General features: G+C 39.4%; 1 protein-coding gene across 1 annotated transcript; it reads right to left on the bottom strand.

Moving 5' to 3' along the window:
* Positions 1–459: 459 nt before the first annotated feature.
* On the bottom strand, positions 460–15,635 carry CLRN1 (clarin 1). The gene is made up of 3 exons (XM_006115943.5): positions 14,859–15,635; positions 4,559–4,738; positions 460–2,257 (listed from the first exon to the last, which is right to left on the bottom strand). The coding sequence occupies exons 1-3, from the start codon at positions 15,109–15,111 to the stop codon at positions 1,992–1,994; spliced, it is 699 nt and encodes a 232-aa protein (XP_006116005.1). The 5' UTR covers positions 15,112–15,635; the 3' UTR covers positions 460–1,991.
* Between the last annotated feature and the right edge of the window lie 7,284 nt (positions 15,636–22,919).

Here is a 22,919-nt window from a genome sequence, read left to right as displayed (position 1 = left end):
TGTGCAGTGAGGCGTGTAGATGTGCACTACCAGCAGAAACACATGTAGCTGGCTTGGCTTCTCTGTTAATCAGCTAAGCAGCATTTGAATCTCTCCTGAGTGGCCACTCAAGCACCCAGGCTATGTCTACACTACGGGTTTTCTCGGCAAAAAATATGCTAATGAGAGGCTCAGTTGCATGAGTCGCGATCTCAATTGCATATTTTCTGCCGATCCAGTTTTGCACTGGGGTTTTTGTGCAAAAACAAGCAGTGTGGACATTTTCTTTTTGCACCAAACCCCTTTTCCCGCAAGATCCTTATGCCCCAAAAAAGGAGGTTTACTGATCCTGCGGAAAAAGGGTTTTTTGCACAAAAAGGAAATGTCCACACTGCTTGTTTTTGTGCAGAAACCCCAGTGCAAAAACAGATCAGCAGAAAATATGCAAATGAGATTGCGACTCATGCAAATGAGCCTCTCATAAGCATATTTTTTGCCGAGAAAACTCGTAGTGTAGACGTAGCCTCAGATTACAGGGAACACTGGTTAAGGCACACTACAGTGTGCATTACATTTCATTAAAATTCCAATTTAAATGATGCACTTAAAAGGTGATGGGGTACTAGAGTAGGAGGCAGGAGACTTGGGTTGTATTCTATTCTCTGCCACTGACTGTCTCTGTAATCTTGGGCAAGTCACTTCGCATCTGCTCCTCTGTGCCTCCATTTCCCCTTCTAACCTTTGACTCGCCTTCTCTTTAGAAAGTAAAGTCTTCAGGACAGCGGGTCACTTACTATGGGTGAAATCCTTGTGATGTTGAAATCAGTTTTATTCAAATTATAATTAATTTGACCCCATCTCCAACAAAACAATAGGTTTTGTTTTCTATTTCCACCTTCTATGGTCCTCTGGGATTAACAGTAACATGATAGATGTGGTGCCTATGAAATATGAATGAGTTTAAGTTGTTTGCTGTCTTCCCCTAACATTACCAGTACACTGAGAACAAATGAGTTTTTTTTTAAATGGAGCTTCTGCACTAACCCATTTTAAAAAATTACCTGCTGTTCAAACTCTTTTATCGCACAAATACTTTGTCCAGTGAACACTTCCCCCACCTTTGTTAAAGTGAGGGCAGCAGACAATACATGAGGAAACAGGAAGCAGAAAGGAGACTTTTCTGAGCAATTTAGGAGGCTGAGGCATCTAATAGATAAAGGTATAGAGCAGTCTCTGTTTTATGGACTCAATTGTGCAAGATATTCAGCAAGCCTGGGAGGTGCAGAATGTCCAATTCCCACTGGAACCTAAAATACAGAGTGTTCACAGCTTTTAAGGCACAACAAGGAGTTGGATATCCAGCCTTCTAGTTTGGTTACATAATCTGTAGATTCCCTCCTCCTACTTCTGTTTGGAATAACCACAGTCATTGAACTTAACAGAATTTTGCAGCTATGGGCCCTAAATTTGTGACTAAAGCTATCTATTTTTTTCATTTGGTGCTTGCAGTTTTGTGGTGCAATCACCACTCTTTATTCACTGGAGTGGATTCTTAGTCCAGTCTTGTTACATAAAATAGTAGTAGTAGTCATTCCTATACATTACCACCTTTACAGATATAGGCAAACTCTCTAGGGCTGGTGGAAATGTTTTCCTATACTTTTATTTCTTCCTCCTTTATTAAAGTACATAAAGACCCAGAATACCTGTATCTATGTTAAGATATACCTTATTTCTCATATAATCCCAGTGAAACAAATTGTCGTAATAAGGTAGGTGCTACATGATTTAAGGATATTTTGATCTAGTCCTTAATGAGGATCACCCATACCATAGTTTTATCATATTTACTGTGTTGATGTTTATTTTAAATCTCTTCTTGATTTTAATGTCTTCTAAATCAATCTTATAAAACCAGATATTTTGCAGATATTTTACAGATATTTGGTCATTGTTGAAAGTGGCGGAGATTAACCTTTTTGCCTGGAATGTAATTAAAAATCTACATCAGGCTAGTACATGAGATCAACTGCTCCAGTAGTTGTCTCTGACTCTTTAGATTTTGAAAAAGGAAATTTAAATCCAGCAAGCCGAATTAGCAAAACATTCAGGAAGTGCACCAAGAAGCAAACCAGGATGATCCAGAATGAATCCTCAAATTGTTCACTGTGAGTTTTAAAGATGAAACTTCCCTCTTGGTAATTTGCAATTTTCTCAGAGAGGTGGTGAATTTTCACTTCTGAAGAAAATAGTATCATGATGAGACAACTGCAAGAACCTGAAATAGAACAAGAAACATCACTGTTCTAAAAATTTCCCAACAACAAATCTTTATGAGCACATACAAATAACCAAAAAGTAAAATGCCATTTTCATTACATTTCAATATTTTCTATTACATGTTAGCGTCACTTAACAGACTCCTTCCCAGTGGCTTCTTTTTCAGGACCTGAGCTAATGACCATCAAAGTCAATGGTATTCTTTCCATCGACTACAGTGAATTTTCAATTAGGACCTAAATAGCCAACCATACCAAGTATTATGTCTGGTGTAAGGCCACAGCTTCAGCAAAGCATCTATGCAAGCCTATGAATAATCCAATTGATGTTAATGGGACTGCCCAGGTACCTAAAGTTAAGTATGTACTTAAATACTTTGCTGATCAGGGTCTTAATGAGCAACAGCCCTTTGCAGAATTGCACCTTTTTCTCTCCAGCTCAATGAAAAATAAATATACTCTTGCTTCGAATCTAATTTGCTTCATTTTCTGTACAGGCAGTCCCCGGGTTATGTACAAGATAGGGACTGTAGGTTTGTTCTTAAGTTGAATCTGTATGTAAGTCGGAATTGGTGTCAGCTGCTGCTGAAACTGATCAGCGGCTGATTCCAGGAAGCCTGGGGCAGAGCAACTCTGCCTCGGGCTTCCTGTAGTCAGCCGCTGGTCAGTTTCAGCAGCGGCTGACTTGGGGACGCCTGGGGCAGAGCAGCTGGGGTGCTGCTGGGTTGCTCCAGTAGCACGGCTCCTCGGCGCTACTGGAGCAACCCAGCAGCACCCCAGCTGCTCTGCCCCAGGCGTCCTGATTCAGCCGCTGCTGAAACTGACCAGCAGCGGCTGAATCAGGACGCCTGGGGCAGAGCAGCTGGGGTGCTGCCGGGTTGGTCTGGAGCGGTGCTGTGGGACCAACCCGGCAGCCCCCAGCTGCTCTACCCCAGGGGTAGGCAAGAAAAGCCTGGTCTGCTGGAGGGGGGGGGGGCAGGACCGCCCAAGTCCTCCACGGCTTTGCTCCGTCTCCCTGGTCTGCTGACCTGGGAGTCGCGGAGCAAAGCCGCAGAGCACACGGGCAGCGGGACAGTCCAGGCGCGCCGCGGTTGTCCCACTGCTGGCATGCTCCGAGGCTTTGCTCCCCATCTCCCTGGTCTGCTGGTCGGGAGATGGGGAGCAAAGCCGCGGAGCACACCTGCAGGAGGACAGCTCAAGCGCGCCCGGGCTGTCCCGCTGCGGGCGTGCTCCAAGGCTTTGCTCCCCATCTCCCTGCAGACCAGGGAGATGGGGAGCAGCTTTTCTCGCCCCGGAGGACGGGGGCGGCGGACCGTGGCACATCTGGGCGTCCCGCCGCTCCCGTCCTCCGGGGCGAGAAAAGCCCCGTTCGTAACTGCGGATCCGACATAAGTCGGATCCGCGTAACTCAGGGACTGCCTGTACTGCAAGTGGCAGTAGCTTTTGTGTCTATAATGGGCTTCTTCAGATAAGACGCTTTTCAATGGCAACTCTTGCAAAGTGTGAAATATTGGCAGTGAATCTGCTCCTTGCACAGATTGTCTGTGGGTCTGATTCTGATCTTATGCTGATGTCAATTAGGAGTGAATCCAGTGAAGTCAATAGTGCTATACTAGTGTCAAACTGTTGTAAATGAGAATTAGGCCTATGGTTCTTGTTAATAAGATACGAACACAGAGCTCTAGCCTCCCCTCATTTACACCAGTGAAATTCCATTGATTTCAATGGAGTTATGCAACTTCCATCAGTGGAACCAATGGGAGAGTCAAGCCTAAAGATTGCCACATGGGTTCCCCAACAAATAAAAAAACCCATATTTTGTGGGGGGTGTGTGTGTGTGAGTGAGAGAGAATGAATTTACCAATTCAGTAGAAACAAAGTTCTTTGGAGCTGGTTCAAGTTTGACAAATGGTACTTTGCCTGCCAGGCAAGTTTTGAAATGTTAACTACTGTCCTGCCAGTTTGCCTGCCTGTCTCATTGGGACCTGTCTGGTAGAGTGCTGGGGAACATAGGCTTCCAAGGTCTGAGGGGGCAAACTGACTTGGGGCCATGCTTCAGCCACTTTTTATGGAGAATTTTAAAGTTTGGGGGTTTGCTCAGAACTGAACCAAATTTTAAAAGGTCACAATCCTCCAAAATGGAATGCCTTTCTCCACCTGGCTATAGGTTGCAGGCTCAGATTCAGTGCAGCTACAGTTCCCAGTACAGTAACATGTTTTATTAAACAGATCACTCATCTTAAATCATTAATTATAAATAAGTGACTAATTTAAATGCAGAACTATACTAAAGTACTTACATGAAATGAAGCTCCAAAGATATAACCCTACTGGACCATGCAGCGTTTCATAGGGATTGCCAAATGCATTGTACATGAAGAAACCTGTTCCCACCAGAGCAAAGACTATCAGTACTGTACAGAAGAGAATGACACTTACATGGATACTTGCAGGGATAATTTTGAGCAAATCTGGAAAAACTAAAAACAAAATGGAACAAAAAATTACTACAAACATTAGACAAAATAAGTATTTTAGAAATATGAGAAGGGATTTAGTGCTGCTCTGTGCTAATTGTTTTAAATTGTGCTCCTCAGAACTCAATGAAAGAGGAAAATAAAGTCACCAAATTTAATTATGAACAGATTAGCAAGGATGTTTAAAGAGAAACACATTGTGGAATTCAGAAGTGCATTGGCCAACAGACACTTGCTTTGTGGGAAACCTCATCTCACCTTGATCACATCTAACTACATGTATTAATAATTACTGCCCTTTCTGTGCCCAGGGAGTAACTCAAAACCTTACCCTGTGATGGCCAGGCTTTTAAGAACATTCTGTCTGAGCCAGACTTATTTGTGTTGAGCTTTTTAGAAGGTAAATTCCACATATTTGAAATGTTAAATGCTAAAAATATGTCCTGAATCAGCATACTAAATGTTCTCTCCTTACTCCCAAATGGTATTAGAACAAACTAAAGCACTTCAACAGCTGTAGTGCCTAAAGACTGCAGACTAGAGTACAACAGTAAAACACCCTGGAAGTCTATGGGCCAAATTCAATATTGATGTTCTAAATACTGGTGCAAATTATATGTTGTGCATAAGTTGGTCAAGAAAGAGATCCTGATGCATGTAAGTTGCAAAATAATGTAACTGCCCCCATTTGGCATTAAGGTTTTAATGTCTATTAAGTTAGCCTGGCATAAAACTGGAAGAAGTCAGTTGTAAATCAGGTCCAGTTTGCCTATGTCTAAATAAAGACACAAAATGCAAGAAAGTGGGAAACCAGGTCTAGTGGTGGTGATAAAGACTGTAACATGCACACCGAGCTGGTTGGGGGAGAAGGTGAGAAGGATGCAGCAGAAAAATGGTGTAATAAAATGCAGCTCTCACCTCACTTAATTTATAGACAACCTTCCCGTTCATCCTATAAGTCAAAATTCTGCACAGGCACAGTGGAAACTAACAGGTTTCAGAGTGTCACATGATGATACAAGGATAAATTTTGTCCCCCGCAAATCCTAAACTGGTGTAAGTTACACTTAGTTGACATACATACTGAACGCCAAATTGTTGCAACTTTGCTTAAAGCTAGTTAAATCAATTTTCTAACCCCGTTACCCTAATGTAGGTTACATTTATGTCACCATTAACTCTGGTCCATAGTTTCATATAAGTTATTTTAAAAAGCGATGGACTCTGCATTGTTTTGGTCATTTATATAGCTGTAATAATGTACCAAATTAATTCAAAGTTTTGTTTGCTGGAGTTTGGATTTATATTATTCTCCCTTTATTTGCTGAGGGGTTTAGGCTGAGATCAGGAGTCCATTTATAATTTATCATTATTTTTATTGTGTCCTTTAATTTATTTGATGAGCTTCTATTGGAGATTTTATAAATATAAAGAAATGTAACGATTAAATCTACCAGCTTTTTCCATTGTAATTAAGGGTTTGATTTATACAGTAGGGGAGATTAATGCATTGTATTGTGTAGTGTATTATCTTATCTGTTGAAGACAGAAGGAACTTCCTAGTGAAAATGCACAGTGTGTATGGAAATGTATTTTGTGGACATTTATTTGTGATTTAAGGTGACCCATAACTTGACTGTTGTAGGCGCAGATAGCTACCTCAATTTGTGTTTGTAAGTAAGTTTGTTTATAGGTGATTCCTATAGTGTTGAGTTCAGGAACTACAATTCCCAGGATGCATGGGGTGGAGGGGGGGGGGAGGAGAAGGGGGAGAGAATATGAGCTTTGTGAAATAGTGAGGAAAATAAACATTGTTTCTGTGGTTATCAAGCTTCCCAAGCCTTCCTCAAAGGGTTCAGGTGTAAAATATGCTGGCAATGGATATAAAATAATCACACAGAAACATAAATTTAAATGTATCTAATTGCTTCATGATGTCAACTTACCCTCAGCAAGAAGAAATGTCAATTCTGTACGGACTCAGTGACACAGTTAGGACATATAAAAATAGCATACCACCCAAACCAAACTAAGTGAATGCCTTTCATGATGCACCAAAGTTTGATGACCACAACAAACTTTGATTCTTTTTGGGACTGAGCAAATATTACTCAAAGTATGTGCAGCAACTTGCTATGAAAGTAGATCCTTTGCATCATCTCCTAAAAAAGGATGTGAAGTTTGAATGGGATGAAGCATGCAAGACCAGCTTTAATAAAACAACATTCCCCAACCTGCCTTTTAGCCCTTTTATTTCTGAGAAGCAAATAGTAACATAACAGATGATTGTGAGTACAGTCTTGATATCTTGACTCAGCTAAAAGTGGACAAGAAGTCACTATTGCATTCACTTCCAGAGCCTTGACTGATCCAGAAAAATCCTAGTCTGTCCCTCAGAAAGAGGCTTTGGTACATTTCTGGGCAGTAAGTCACTTCAGAACCTACCTGTGGGATAGGAGATTTATCTTTACTTTCAGCTTCATTCAGCATGTGAGTTTATGGGTGAGCAACACTAGGAATTGCCAAATGAGCCACCAAACTAATTGACTTTGATTTCTAGACAGTATATCTTCCACGTGTCAAGAATACTGCTGTAGACTGTCTCACCTGCCCAGACCTTAGAGAAAGATCATACAGTGATTGTCATTGCACAGATATCTGCTACAGCCCAAAGTGTCTGAGAGTGGGCAATAGCCATGGGAGAAAACAACATACTTCAGGAGAGGACCTAAAGGCTTACCTATTCAACTGATGGCCTTACAAGAGGATGACACCAGAACACTTCCAACCATATAGACACATATCATGTGAGCTATTCCTACTAAATGAATGTATTTTGGAAATTGACTGTCTTGTTGCGCCTACACTTCTGAGAGTGATTGATTCATATGGCACATGAATGACATCTGGGGATGAGTCTAACCAAAAGGTAACTGTGACAAGACTTCTGGTGGCCAGGGATGGACAAGTGGGTTAAGGAAATAGGAATTGCATGGCTTATTCTAGTAGAGATAAGTCATAGCAAACCTTCAGCATTCTTCTCACAGCAGTTGACTATCCCAACAGTCCACAGGAGAAAATTGCTTTCAGTATAACAGGACCATTTGAAGATCAGCCTGTTATGCAAAGGTAGATGCATTCAAAGTATCCAGAAGATACATTCACTGGAATGGTTACCATAATGATTAAGTTCATGGTATCAGTCTCCTCCCAAGAAGCATTTCCCAAAGAATTGACATCTGACAATGGAATGCAACTGGCCTCTGCTGAAATGCAACACTCCCTCATTAGCAATAGTATCAAGCACAAAACTGTTTATACCCATGCTAAAGCTAATGGTCTAGTTGAGAGAATGAAGAGACTGGTGAAAGACTGTACTTATGAGTTTGCAAGCTTTTCTTGAAACACTGTTTGATTACGGGACCACTCTATACTTAAAACAGGAGTATCAGCCTTTGAACTGTAAAAAGGACACCAGGTAAACACATGACTTACTACCTCACAAGGGCTCACATGTTCTCCTTCAACTAAACTTTCCAATGAAACTATTTGTGAATGTGTTAAGAATAAACAGCAGAAATACAGACAGTATATGGTGTGTAAGAAAGGTGCTACACCTTACAAGTTTCAAACTGTAGATTGTGTGAAGTTGCTTGCTGTACAAAGTCAAAAAAGGACATTCAAGATATTAGTGTCCTTTGAAGATAGCAGAAATCCAAGGATTTCTATCAAAGATACAAAGAAATGGAGTATTTCAAGATTGTTTGTAGCTCATTGGCTAGCACCTGAAGAACACAGTGCTGATTTTTTTACCTTGGACCAGAGAACATCAGTGACATTACTAATAATGATGGACAATCCATAGTAATAGGAATTGCTTAGTCTTGTTCCTGCTTTTCCAGGAATTAGGAGACGTGTGAGACAAAGATTGGAAGACTTTGATAACAGACTCAAATCATGGCTTGGAAATGACTGTTAAAGTTTTACCATAGTTAGTATTAAGTAGAAGGCTGAGGTGAATGTAGCTAGAATCAGATAGCTATCCCAGTTTGTGTTTGTAAGTTGTTCCTAGTTGGTTCCCTAGCTTTGAAACCAGGGGCTATAATTCCCAGGCTGCACTGGGGAGAAAAAGAAGAAAGAGGAGACAGGATGACTGTGAGCGCCAGTGCTGTAACTAGGTATTTTTGCGCCTGAGGCAAAATATTAATTATGTACTGTACCTCCTCTCCTTAGATTAGCACCTTTTACTTTTGCACTTTTTACTTTTGCAGCTTATTATTTTTACTTACTGTGTCTTTGCGCCCCAATTTATGATGCGCTCGAGGCAAATGCCTCACTTGCTCCACCCTTGTTACGGCCCTGGTGAGTGCACTGAAAGTGTGAGGGGAATAATTTTACCTTTGCTGTTATCAAGGTTCCTGAATCTTCCTCAAAGAAGTTCAAGTGCAAAATTGCTATTTCCTTGCTCTGCACTTTTGTTTATGGATACAACAATGTACTGGAACAAATGTACTAAATTTCTCTTTCTTCATGAATTCTCTGAATGGTCTGCTGAAGCTAGGAACTGACAAAGGTCAAGGGTATTTTATATGGTCAGAACATTTCCCTTGACTTTCTTTAAGTAAAACATTTAATAGAACATTTTGTGTCTGCAAATATAGTTCTGCATGTAAAAGAGGGAGAGAATAAAAGAAGTAAAAAGAAACAGTGAAGCCTTAAAATAATTTTTAAAAATGGGATGCCAAAATAAAGGAAGAAGGAACTGGTGGTAAAATAAGATATTTAGCTATTTGTGAGCTTTTTTCTGCTCTGAATTACATTCTGTAACTCTACCACTGGTCAGTTTGCATTCACTTATGGCTGTGTTTTGGCCCATGGAGTTTGGAGGTGGGTTCTTACTTTGCTACATTTTACAAGGCATAGTACTCTGTATGTAGTAACTCATTAAGGAACACTAACTTGGAAGTCTATATTTTGGGTTTTTTTTAAATGACCTCAATACTTCGACTATGGTTTGTTCCATGTGCATTTGTGCCCTTTGCTCTAACTTCCTAAAAGCATCCACAAACCAAGCATTCACAAATCAATTCATCTAAATGAGTACAAACCTGGGCACACTTATGCCTGCACTTTTGCACCCTTCCTTAAAAACCGTGCCTGCAAAATCGGAAACTATGTTGAGGCTCAGCTAAAAACAAGGCATATTTTGTCATACACAATATACAATAAAATGTTGGGAATTATATATAGTTTTAGCATCTTTTATATTGGGTTTTAGTTGCGAGTTCAAATTTGACCATACCTACCTAGATCTGGTAGACAATGACTCATTCTCTGTAAGTAATTCTTAATCACTTATGTGTGTTTAGTGACAACAAATATTTTAGTACTAATCATAGAACAAACTTAACTGCTTCCAATCCACAGGGCATGATTAAGCTGGGGGTAATAACTCCTCTAACTGCCATGCTGTCGTTATAAGATGCTGAGAAAAAGCTAAATAGGAGCCTCACATAAATTATTGTACCTTGTAAAATGTTTACCAGCGGTTTTGTAGCCAGCAATACAGTAAGCTTGAAAAAGTAAGTAATATAATCATCCATGATTAATTAATTCACAAATTAAAATAAATTAATTTTATTTAAGCGAACATATGTAAAATTTTCTAAGAGCTTTGTGAAATGTAATCTTTAATATTATCTAAAATATAATACCGTGCTACAGAGAGTCCGGGCACTCAATTTCTCTTCTTCTTGTCCATTGCCCCCTCAGCCTCTGCGAGAAGAATGTTTTAAGGCACTGTTCAAAGATCTGATAAAAACTCTACTTGTGTTCACCAGTCGCATGCCTAATTTCCAGAATATTTACCATGGCTACATGTATAAATCAGATATTTGCAAATTATATTTCTGCTGAGAGCCACTAACTATACATTTGCACATCCAAATACAGGCAGTGACACCATTGTTTCCTGAACATTGCATTTTAAGTCGAAATGTTGTAACTTGTAGCTGCAATGCAGTCCACTGCGGACTGAGTGTCATAAAGTCTAAACCAGTGGTCATAAGTCAAATCAGGGTCAATTCAGAAATGTCTTAAGTGCCATTCATCTTAAATCAAATGTCATAAAGTCAAAGGCTGCCTCTACCCAGGTTTCATGTATAGCCCCTGTCACTGCTCATACGCAGTTGTGAAAATTAGGTCCTTCATTTATTTTTTATATTACACATTTACTTTCTTACTAGCCAGAAACAGTACTAATCATAGTAGTACCAGTGTAAATGGTATACATTTTACAAATATGCCATTTAAGTTAGTCATAAACTAGAGAAAACATGGCTTTTAATCCACATAGACTTTCTAAAATGGTATATCACACATTCTGTCACAAATAAGGTTCTCCAGAATTAAGTCTTTCAGCACTAGTGAATATATTGGAATAAAGTGCAATACTGCATACTTATTAATAAGACCAATCTTTGTTTTAAGTAAAACATACAACTGTATTGTATTGGCTGTTTTCCTTGACAGCTACATCTAGAATTTTAAAATTGTATAGGTGACATATCAGGAAAAATTAAATTCACCAGCAATGTTGTCTTGAAAGAAAAACATTCCTTTATTATAATGAATGAATTTGTGTGCTAGGTCTGAATGCCAATGACCTTTAGAAAATGAGCCACCGACCCAGAAACTGATGAGAATCAGCCAGAATAAATGAAGCAGAAGGCTTTCCCCAGCCTAACAGAGTTTGCTGGCAGACCAAATTCATTTTACAATTAAAAGAGATATAGTGGTCAGTAGGGAACATTTAATGGGAACAAACATAGAACTAAATCATTTAACCTATTTTCCAGACTGTTTCTTCTCAGACGTGTTACACTGTACTTCAGTTCATTAAACTGTGAACACATAAATCATACGACTTCCCAGGATATTTATAAGGACTTCTAGAGAGATTTTGTATAAACTTTCCATGTATATTCTCACAGATATGGAGACTGTCAACCAATGTCTCTCAATAATTGGGCTCTGTGCAGATGAAATCCTTCCTTGGCTGCAGATATTAAGCTAGCTTAGCATCTTTAAACAGAAAAATCACATACATTTATTTCTCTTCCAGTTAAATAAAAATTGTCTAAGGTATTTGTAAAGGGAATATTTACTCCTCCACCATCCACTCTCTGTGAAAGTTCATATAGACAAAAATGCTTTAGTGAGTGATTTTCCAAAGGGGTATATTTATGATATTTTGTAGTAACCTGGTTGTAGCAAGTCATCCTAGTAGAGAGCTACAGTTTCTGATGAACACTAGGGCCAATAATCACTTTCTGGAAGTCTCTTCTGAATATACTACAATGATATATTCCTAGGCATATAAATAGAATTTACAATGGGTTTGTAATACAAGGGGAAAACCTATTCCAATAACAATGCAATGCAACCTATTTAATTTTAGATAAAGGAAGGCAACATATAGTAGCAGTTCACTTAGGAAAACTGGAGCTAGGAGGCCTGACACTCTATTGATTTGTTTTATGTCCTTGAACAAGTCACTTAGACCCTCATTCAGGAAAGCAGTTAAGCATATTCTTCAACTTTAAGTATGCTGTCAAGGACTCTTCCTCAGGAAAACGGGTGCTTTCTTGAATCAGGGCCTTAATATCTTTGTTCATCATTTTCTCCATTTGTATAACTGGAGAGATAATATTTGCTAAAGTTTCCCATATTATACTCAGCACAGTCTCTTTTTTGCTTGTGAAATATATGCAAACATTGAAACTTCCTCAGATTTATTCATTACTCAAACATATTTGATGAATTTTTAAAGAATATTTTCACATGTGGCATGATCATACAGTTAACTGTGAACATTCAGTGCTCAATTTTCAACATTCCACACAATGTTTAGTGTTTTTAGCTGTGATTAGTTAGATACCTCACCTAGGATTGGTTTTGTTCATGGATTGGATGTGCATACATGCACTTTTGGGTGCAGTTATTTGTAAGTGTGAAGCATAACATTTGAATGCACCTTTGAAATTAATGTTTGGTGAATATTTGCGAAAGTAAAGCTCATTGAATATTTGCAACAGTAAAGCTCATTTGGACGAGTGGTTCCAGAAAGGGTATATCTCCAGGGGGGGGGGGGGGGAGGGAAGATCTTAACTCATGTTAACTAACCCAAGCTAGATAACAGGTTAAAAAGCAGTAAAAACATAGTACAGTAACTCGATTTTTAACTTGGGCTAGCAGTTAAAACCTGTAGAAGAGTAGGGGTTGAACATGAGCTGCTAACATAATTTAAAAAATAGAATTTTGCATCATCACTTCTAATTTAACCCAGATTAACTAACCCAAGTCAGATAGTGTGTGTTAAGAAGACACTTTTTTTTTTTTTTTATTTGCAGGGAAGAGAAATCCAAAGAGTGCAAGTATGATGAGAGAGCAAATTCATTTAAAATTGGAGTAGCTATTCATGGAAAATTTGTTGCGGTATTTTCCCAGCTCTAAATTGCACTTTAATAAAGCATTTTCACATCTTTTGATGCATTTTTATTATTATAAACCATTACAAATTTATTAAGAATATATTCATAATTTCTCTTTGTATAGGAGCAGAAGTGGTATCAGATTAGAAATGAGCAATTCAGAACAGACTATTAAATCATTTTGGTGATGGCTAGTTCTATGAGCCCTGCCATTCTTGGCTAGTAAAATGTATTATAACCATTTTGCTTTACAATATGAGGACAATACAAATATTCTAATAACTCAGGGCCCAATTCTGCAATTCTTATCTATGCTAAGAAGTCCCTATTTAAGTGACAGTAGAATTATTTGTCTAAGTAAATTCTACTCAGTGTAAGCATTGAAGAATCAGGCTCCCTGCAACAATTTGTGCCAAAACTCATTAGTGCTTCATATGTTCCTAAAATGCTGGGGAGATACCCTCCTCCCCCAACCCCACTTCTCCAGCCCTCAATGGTAATCATGTGATCCCAGCTTTGTCTTTATCCAGTCTTAAAAACTCCATTACCATAATGAACATGAATTAAATCCAGTCAGTGCTCTGTCCTGCTATGTGCATTAGCATTTGCAGTTCATAATAATATCTACAGATGAAAACTAATTCCTTTCGATTTAGTAGATTGCTCTGAAAATTCATCCCAGACTGTAACTTGCAGGGGTAGAACATCAGCATATTATGACAGTTAGGATAATAAGAGAACTCTCATAAAAAAACCAGTTATGGAATTTAGACATAACAAAATTTAATAGTAAACTAAATGAATTTGGTCTACTACTTCTGCAAAAATAGCATATACTAAATCTTTTCTGTTGCATAATCTGGTAACCTGACTTCATCACAAATGATTTATGCAAGCATTTTACCAGTACTGTTTTAGTAGACTAGTTCCAAATTGTCTTTTGTAATAATAATTTCATGTAGCATATTGTGAGATATATACATAAAACAAAGATCTATTTGTTATTATCCATTTAATATGTTGCTATATATAAACTGTATGTTCTCCTGATCATTTTATTCATCTTTTTTATCCTTGAAGATAAACAGGTTATAAATATTGCATGTAAATCAAAACAATTTCTAACAATCTCTTTCCATTATATTCTGTATCAGTCAGATACCCAGTTCAATTTGCAGATCAATTAATTGAACAGCTACTACCATAAACCCAGTATGTTTTCCAAATGAATGCAGAAGATTGGTAGTTCTTGCTGCTATGTTCTTCAAAAGCAATAAATGAGGCTTTGCACTTGGCTTTCTTTCTAGTAAAGCTGCTGTTACCTTTTTACTGTTGATTTTGCAATAGAACATATGATAGATAAATAGTCAACAAAATCTTTCTTTCAAAGTATTAAAAAAATTAAGGGTACATAGCTATTATAATAAACCATAATATGATTTTACTGAAATTGTGACATATTATAATTAATATTAATAATAAGGTAGTTTAAATGTTAAGATGGACACGTCAGAAACAAAACCTTTTAATCTTAGAGTATTTCACACTTGTTAAACTGGAGCATTTGTCTGTTCATTATCATGGTAGACTGCACTAAGGTATTAAATAATTCAAATGTCACTGTTACTTACATGAAAATCGAAAAGGTCTCCCTCCTAGTCCACATTGTCTAACACGCTCACCATAGAAAAGCCCATACTGAATTTCACCAATAAACTTCTCCAGTTCTGGTCCTGTAGCATTGACAAGCAGAGCTCCAGTTTTGCACAGTATTGTTCCTTTGATCCATAACTGAGTTCCAACGGCTGCTGCAATGCCGAGAGCGCAAGCGAAGCTTAACACCCCAGCGATGCAAAAAATGAATTTCTTCTGTTGGGCTGGCATGGCTACTTGCAAAGTCCTTTCTCGAGAAGGAACAACACTTTTAATAAGAGAGCAAAAAGATCTTCATCACATCAGCACAGCAGACATACTGTCCAACCCGAAAACTGCAGTTTCAACTCAGTGACAGCCCTTCCCTAATGCTACTATAATGCTAAGTAATCTTCCTCCAAAGAACCTTTTAATTATTTTTCTTAATCCTAGTTTATATACAAACATTTTAAAAGAAGCTGTGAAATAAAACTAGTTGCAAGATTTTTCTCAGCATATCCTCTGTGTTACTTGATAACAACGGTTTAGGATAACAGATGGAACCCTCTGTGTAATTTGATGAATGTTTCTCCTCTGTCCTTTGGCTGATTGGTGAGCTGAAGATTACAGAAACGTTTGGCTATCATGTGAAGTTATTAGCTGTCCAACGTCTGTAGATAGTTTTAATTTTCTAGACATAGCTCTAAAAGTTAGCAACACATAGCATTTTTCATTGCTTTACTATTCCTTGTGCTCTACAGAGAACCTGAGACAGACAAAAGTCTTAGGTGGAATGTCCTTTTCCCCATCATGATCCCCTTTACAATAGAGCTAGTATGTTTTGCTAATGTTTTAAACCATACTTTTTTAAAAATATGTGGCTGGATGCCAGCTTCTGGATGAAGTTTGGACAAATACATATTTTGAGTTTGGATTTCTGATATAAGCAAATAATTTCCATTTGTCTTACTCTTTTATAAATATGTTATTCAGAGCAGTTATGTATTTAGATCCTGATTTTGCAAATATGAATATGACCAGTTTTTTATGTTTGAGAGTTGGAGTCAGTGAGACTACTCATGTGCATAAATTTATTATGCACATGTTTTTATGTGTTTGCCAGATCAGGGCTTCAGAAAGGACTAGATGTATAGGTGAGTAGCTTGGGATGATTCATTGATTACTTGCTATCTCAAAGCTTTTTTATAAAACACTAGGGGCCTTGTCTGTACTAAAAGGTTGCATCAATTTAATCAAGCCAGTTAAGAAAGGGATTTAGTTAACTGAGTGCAAACCCTTTGGATGGACACTCATATTTAATAACACCTTATATCAATTAACCTTAACGGATTCCTTACTAACTTAAGATAAATCCATTACATTAATTATTTGCACGACTTTAACAAATTGATTTTAAAACAAGACTTTTTGGTTAAACTGGTACAGGATTGTGCATCAACAAGACCTAAAATGGGATAGTCTTCTGTTGGCTCATAGTTGTGATTGTGGATGTAACCAAGACTGCTTTTTCATTACTGTCCTTTGAGGCAGATTTATATTATAATCTGCAATACATGCATACATGTTGTAGCAGTACAGGTTGGACCTCCCTGGTCCGGCGCCCCTGGGACCTAACTAGTCCTGGATGAGGGATTTTGTTGGACTAAGGGAGGTCATTTCTGGACCCCTTGCTACAAGCCACCCCGCCTCCCAGCTGGCTTCTCACCTCTGGCAGGGGCATCCATTGCTGTCCCATCTCTGGACCTGTCGGGCAGCTGCACTGGGATTCCAGGACCTGCAGAACAGCCTCACATGTCGTGCTGGGTCTCTGGGACCTGCTGGGTAGCCGCGCACTGCGTATCCATGCCCCACCGACCTACTGCAGCTCCCAGCCCCACTGGGCAGCCACACACATGTCTCACAGCCCCGCAGGGCAGACCTACTGCCATGCACTGACGGTGGCCTCGCTGCGGGCAGCCCACTGCTCTGCCGGCACTGCAGGAATCCTTGCCACTGACCCTCCACCGGGACACTGATCCTGAGCATCTGTGCCAGACCATGGATGTTGCCAGACCAGAGAATCCTGGGTAAGAGAGCTTCAACCTGTACTTAATTTTAAGGATGATTTTGAAAATTCCTGGTTAAGAAGAATGCTCTGAACATTCCCAGGTAACATACTATACAAACATCACAAGTACAAGAACATGGAAACCGTACACAAAAAAACGCCTGAGATTCATTTGAATGAAAATACAGTACATAATTTAAAAATGAAAGAACTGGGTGCTAACAGCACCACCTGTTAAAGGGGATTTTATCTGATCAGGGCCAAATTCTTATCCCCTTTCTCATTTTGAGTAATAACTTATTCCACAGACAGTTCCATTACAATAATAGTGTTACTTGTGGAATAAAATAGGATTCCACATGAGCAAGAGTATCGGAGTCTGGCACTCATATTTTAGCGTTTAATTTAAAAGAGATCTGAAACAAAAAACTCAAAGGGTCAGGCTTAAGACTCTTGATTTCAAGGAGGCTGGCTACTCAAAACTGTAAGGAAAGTATTACTCCGTATAAGGGTGGGGAGTTTTGCCTTTCACCTTCAATTTAGCTACACTCCAGTTGCACTCTGCTGGCCTAATTCAGGTTTTACACCAGTGTGAATTAAAAAGGAGCTCAGCTAAATCAGTGGCACTTTTAATTGTAAGAGTGGGGAATTGTTTGATGGGGAAGCAGATTTGTGATGGGTTGCTTTTAAAATCACTGTATATAAAACAGTGATGTAGCCTTGGGTGAGCCTTGGGATAATTTCCTTTTAGCATATTTATAAACCTAAATACATACAATATTCTAGTGATATATGAGGCAGATGTTACACTTTCAGGTTTCTGCAAATCCTTGTTCATGCAAGCGGTCCTGAACGGTGCACAAATGGCACCCTTGAAGTCAATGACACTACTCACAGAAGTAAAGGTCTGAAGTATTATTATTATTATTATTATTATTTCACTAATTTATTAATAATGTATTATTAATAATAATAAAGTAGTAAATATCTGAAGTATAATTTATTATTATTTCATTAATTTAACAATTCTACTGAGGTAGCATCTAGAGATCTAAGATCAAGTACCCCATTGTGATAGGCACAACCTCTCTTTATTGAGACTAAGTTTCCAACTAATCTATGGCCATATTCTGTTATCCTTACTTCCACAAAATGGCACTACTGACTACTCGTATTCTGAAGGGAAAAGGCTGTTGAAATCTCGCCCTTAGTAATTAAAGGAGTGCTCACTATTAGCATAGCTCTGCTCCTATTGAAGGCAATGGTAAAACTCCATTGATTCCAAATGGGAACAGAATTGGGCCAATGCTAAGCACTTGTTCAAATTTTGCCCTGTATACTGAGCTATCATAACAGAAATGCTTATGATTAAAAGACACGGCAGAGCCTTGCTAATCTATATATCAAACACTCGCCCTCTCTAAATCACACAGATCTCTTTGTGCCTCCCCCTATATCACTAAAGATTTTTATAATGAAGTTCTACATAGTGATATTACAAATAAACCCTCACTGTTTTTAGAAAATAGGATGCAGTACATCTACGAATTCATTCTTATCACAAGTAATTCAGGCTAAATTTCAGTTGCTCTGATAAACAAGTGAAGTGTATTTTTCTCTTGGGATCAGCCTGCCATTGGTCAGACCAGGGAGCAGAGGGACTTTGTGCACCAAATGCTTTCACAAAGAACCACTGAGGTGTCAACTCATCAGCCCACACCCAGCAAAAACCTCCAGCCAGTGCAAACACTCCTGTCTTAGGGTACGTCTAGACTACAGGGTTTTGTCGACAGAAGTTTTGTCGACAGATACTGTCGACAAAACTTCTGTCGACAAAGAGCGTCTACACTACATTCAGTTCTGTCGACAAAGCAGGCTGCTTTGTCAACATGGTAGTGTAGACGCAAAGGACAGTTTACATGCAATAACACCTTCTGTCGACAGAGTTTCTGTCGACAGAAGGCGTTATGCCTCGTAAAATGAGGTTTACCAGCGTTGACAAAACTGCTGAGTTCTGTCGACATTATGTCGACAGAACTCAGCGGTAGTGTAGATGCAAGTATAGTTTTGTTGACAAAAGTCCACTTTTGTCGACAAAACTCTGTAGTCTAGACACACTCTTACTCCCAGTGATGCACATGCTAGGGTAAATAGGAGCAAACACGAGTAAATGCCCTCTCAAGGCCCTCCAAAATGGGTGCTTAGGTTGTTTGCTTATATAACTAAATACTCCAAGTCCTGCTCCATTACAAAAGTAGCTGAAGTTCCTTAGAACAATACTTTTAGGGTTCAATACAAATAGTGCAAGCCTTGAGCAAAGGAAAGCATCCAATTGTGCTGTACCAAGAGCAGAATCGGAGCATCATAATCCAGTTGTTGATTCCTTCCTGGCTGCAGGAGGGAAGGAAATTAACTGATGGCATAGATTACTTTGCTGTTTGAGCAAGCTCAGCTGCACTGGCCAATGTAAAAGCCATGGCTGGATAGATAGATACATACTGTGCACTGGCCCATGTGCTAGCCTAGAGGCAGAGCCTGTACGCTAGGCAGAATAGAAGCTCTGCAGAATATTGCAGATATGCATAGTCCTCACTTGGGAAAGAAAGGGCTTTTTAATGCCTCCTTACACACCTAGGCTACGTCTACACTGGCCACAATTTCCGGAAAAGCCATGCAAATCAGGTAAGTCAGGATAGGGAAATCCGCGGGGGATTTAAATATCCCCCGCGGATTTAAATAAACATGTCTGCTGCTTTTTTTCCGGCTCGGGGAAAAGCCGGAAAAAAAGCGTCTAGACTGGCGCGATCCTCCGGAATAAAGCCCTTTTCCGAGGATCTCTTATTCCTACTTCAAAGGATCTCTTATTCCTACTTTTCCTTTTCCCCTAGCCGGAAAAAAAGTGGCGGACATGTTTATTTAAATCCGCGGGGGATATTTAAATGTCTACACTAGCCACCCTAGTTAAAAATGGCGGCGCCCAGGAACATACAAATAGAGCCTGGGATATTTAAATCCCGGGCTTCATTTGCAAGATCGAATGACTACATTAGCCACCCTAGTCCGAACTAGAGTGGCTAGTGTAGACATACCCCTACATACTCACAAAAGGAGCATCTACACTGCACCTGAAGCTCAAAATACGCCATGCAATCTGAGCTACTCAAATTGTGTAGCTTATTTCAAGTCAATTTCAAAATTTGGCACCATCTACACAGCACTTATTTCAAAATAAATTGCTATTCCAAAATGTCCCTTACTCCTTGTGGAATGAGGTTTACAGGGACATCAGAAGAGTGAGCCTGTTATATTTCAAAATAATGGGCATGCGCAAAAGATGCAGAATAGCTATTTCAGGATACCTCCGGTATCCCAAAATAACGCTGCAGTGTAAACATAGCCAAAGACTGGGAATTGTGACAAAGTTTTCTCCTTTATAAAGATGGCACTTAACCCTTTGCTCACTTTCCCGAGGCCAGGGTGTGGACACCTCATGACAGAGACTCACTTCATGTCATTGAGGTTAGTGAAGTTATACTGTAGATAAAATAATACATTTTTAGATATAAGCCCACTGATGTAAGGTAAGTTTAGAAGAATGAATGTGCTTTGAGGCTATTCAGTGCTGCGTTGACTTTTGCCTGCTCTGATTTGTGGGTAAAAGGATATTTTAATGGTTTTCAAATTTGAAGAATTATAACTATAAGCAAACAGTTGGTGGTTGGTGAGGTGGGGTTCTGTTCTCATTGTTACTGGTATTATTAAGGGATCTCTTTTCTTTATGACCTTCCCCAGGCTTTCCTTTTGTGACAAAGAGTCAGGAGCTGCAGGTTGGTGCTGTTAATATTTCCTGCTATTGAACTGTGTCAGAGGTGCAGGATGCTTTCAGAGATTTAGGCTCATTGCTTCAAGCACTTACTACCAAACTATTTCTTTAGTGGGGTTGCTCACAGTTGTTACCCTAAGCATGGTACAGAGGTTTTGTAGAGGCAGGTCTTATGCATGTGGTGCTGGTTAGACAGGCCCAGATTCTCAGAAGTATTTAGTTGCCTTACCTCCATTGATATAAAGGGGACTAAGACAAAATCTACATTACAAAATGTCAGCATAACCATGCTGCTGAGGGACCCCATCCAAGATTGTTATAACAGCAACTCCCCGCTCCTTCCCCATAGATGCAGCCATGCTGGCAGGGGGAGTTGGTGTGACTTCGCTTAGAGAAAAACTCCTTCTGTTGGCATGCGTTTTGTCTGCATTAGGGAGGCCCTGTTGATATAACTGTTTCAACACAATCAGTTGTATCAGTACAATCCAGGCAAAACATTTGTAATGTTGACAAGGCCTTAAGTGCCTAAATACCTCTGAGCAATTGAGTCACATTTCCTAGTTTAGAGCCTGCTTTCCTTGAGTTTGATAAGAATGTTTGGTGAACTAAGAGTATACGATTTAGCTCATAATCAACCATTGCTGCACGCAATGCCCATATTTCACAGTACAAGCTATCTGTCTCTTCCCCCTCTTGTGTGTATGATGCATTGTACATCACAACATACAGAGATCATGAACCTTGGGGTGTGCCTATGAATGGCAAAGAGACGTGGTGTGTTATCCTGTTAGTAACATCTACTGGCCACAGATAAATATTTATTTATTGTGGGTAGTATATGCATCGATCTCCAAGAGACTTTACCAAAAGTTCAGAACTGGATGTTGCTGTTTTGGGATCACATTTGTTGTATCTTTTGCAATTGAGTTCCAGGATATATGATTTAGTACATCGGTTTGTTGCAAAGGTATGAAGAAAATTCAATTAAGTCCTGTATTGCATGGGAAAGGAGAGAAACTTGATATACTGCCCTTCAGTTTTTGATACCTTAGGTAGTCAGATTTATCTACATAGTGTACAGATTATATTGTATAACAAAGAGTATTTCAGTATATCATGATTTCATTACTTTATTAGGAGAGGCATAAATGAAGCTCTTTCAGATTAGGTTCCAGGCTAAATCCTACTCTTGTTTGAGCTGCTGCATGAGGAAGAAAAAGGGCAAAGGAGAGCATTATGCAGGTGAGAGGATATCTTGCAAGAAACCACAGTAGTGTGCAGGCAACTATGCATCAGTGGTTTGCTGTGAGCCATTTTATTCTGCTAAGGTAGAATGCCTTTTTTTTCCTGGATGTAGTCAGTCATCTCCCTCTCCATGTCATTGATTTCCTGCAATCAATGCTATAGACTTATGCATTGATCTTCACAAATCATTGCTATTTCTTTAAAAGCATTTCATTGATTTCAGTGGAAGTTGGTGCCTATGTCCTTTGAGGAGCTCAGAGCTTGATTCTGCAAAGTGCTGAACGCTATCAACCCCACTGGGATGAAACCCCCCAAATCTTTCATTCCTCTTCCAGGTCATGGCTTTCTATGGATTGGAGTCTCCTCTTGTGTACCCCTGTATAACTGAAAGGAGAATCATGCCTGATCATTCTTAAACTTATTCTTTGATGTTTGAACAGGTATTCTCAGGAATTAGGGACATGAGAATAGGGGGCTGGAGCATATGACTTATGAGGAGAGGCTGAGGGACTTGGTCTGTTTAGTCTGCAGAAGCGAAGAGTGAGGGGGGATTTGATAGCAGCCTTCAACTTCCTGAAGGGCAGTTCCAAAGAGGATGGAGAGAGGCTGTTCTCAGTAGTGACAGATGGTAGAACAAGGAGCAATGGTCTCAAGTTGTGGTGGGAGAGGTCCAGGTTGGATATTAGGAAAAACTATTTCACTAGGAGGGTGGTGAAGCACTGGAATGGGTTACCTAGGGAAGTAGTGGAGTCTCCATCCCTAGAGGTGTTTAAGTCTTGGCTTGACAAAGCCCTGGCCGGGTTGATTTAGTTAGAATTGGTCCTGCCGAGAGCAGGGGGCTGGACTTGATGACCTTCTGAGGTCTCTTCCAGTTCCATGATTCTATAAGCAAAAACACCCTTCTAATGATCACCTGCATTCTGC

Source organism: Pelodiscus sinensis, chromosome 10, assembly GCF_052426305.1.
Source record: "Pelodiscus sinensis isolate ZL-2025 chromosome 10, ASM5242630v1, whole genome shotgun sequence".
Lineage (NCBI taxonomy): Eukaryota > Metazoa > Chordata > Testudines > Trionychidae > Pelodiscus > Pelodiscus sinensis.
The sequence above is the reverse complement of the archived record's forward strand: the minus strand, read 5'-3'. Positions and strand labels throughout refer to the sequence as shown.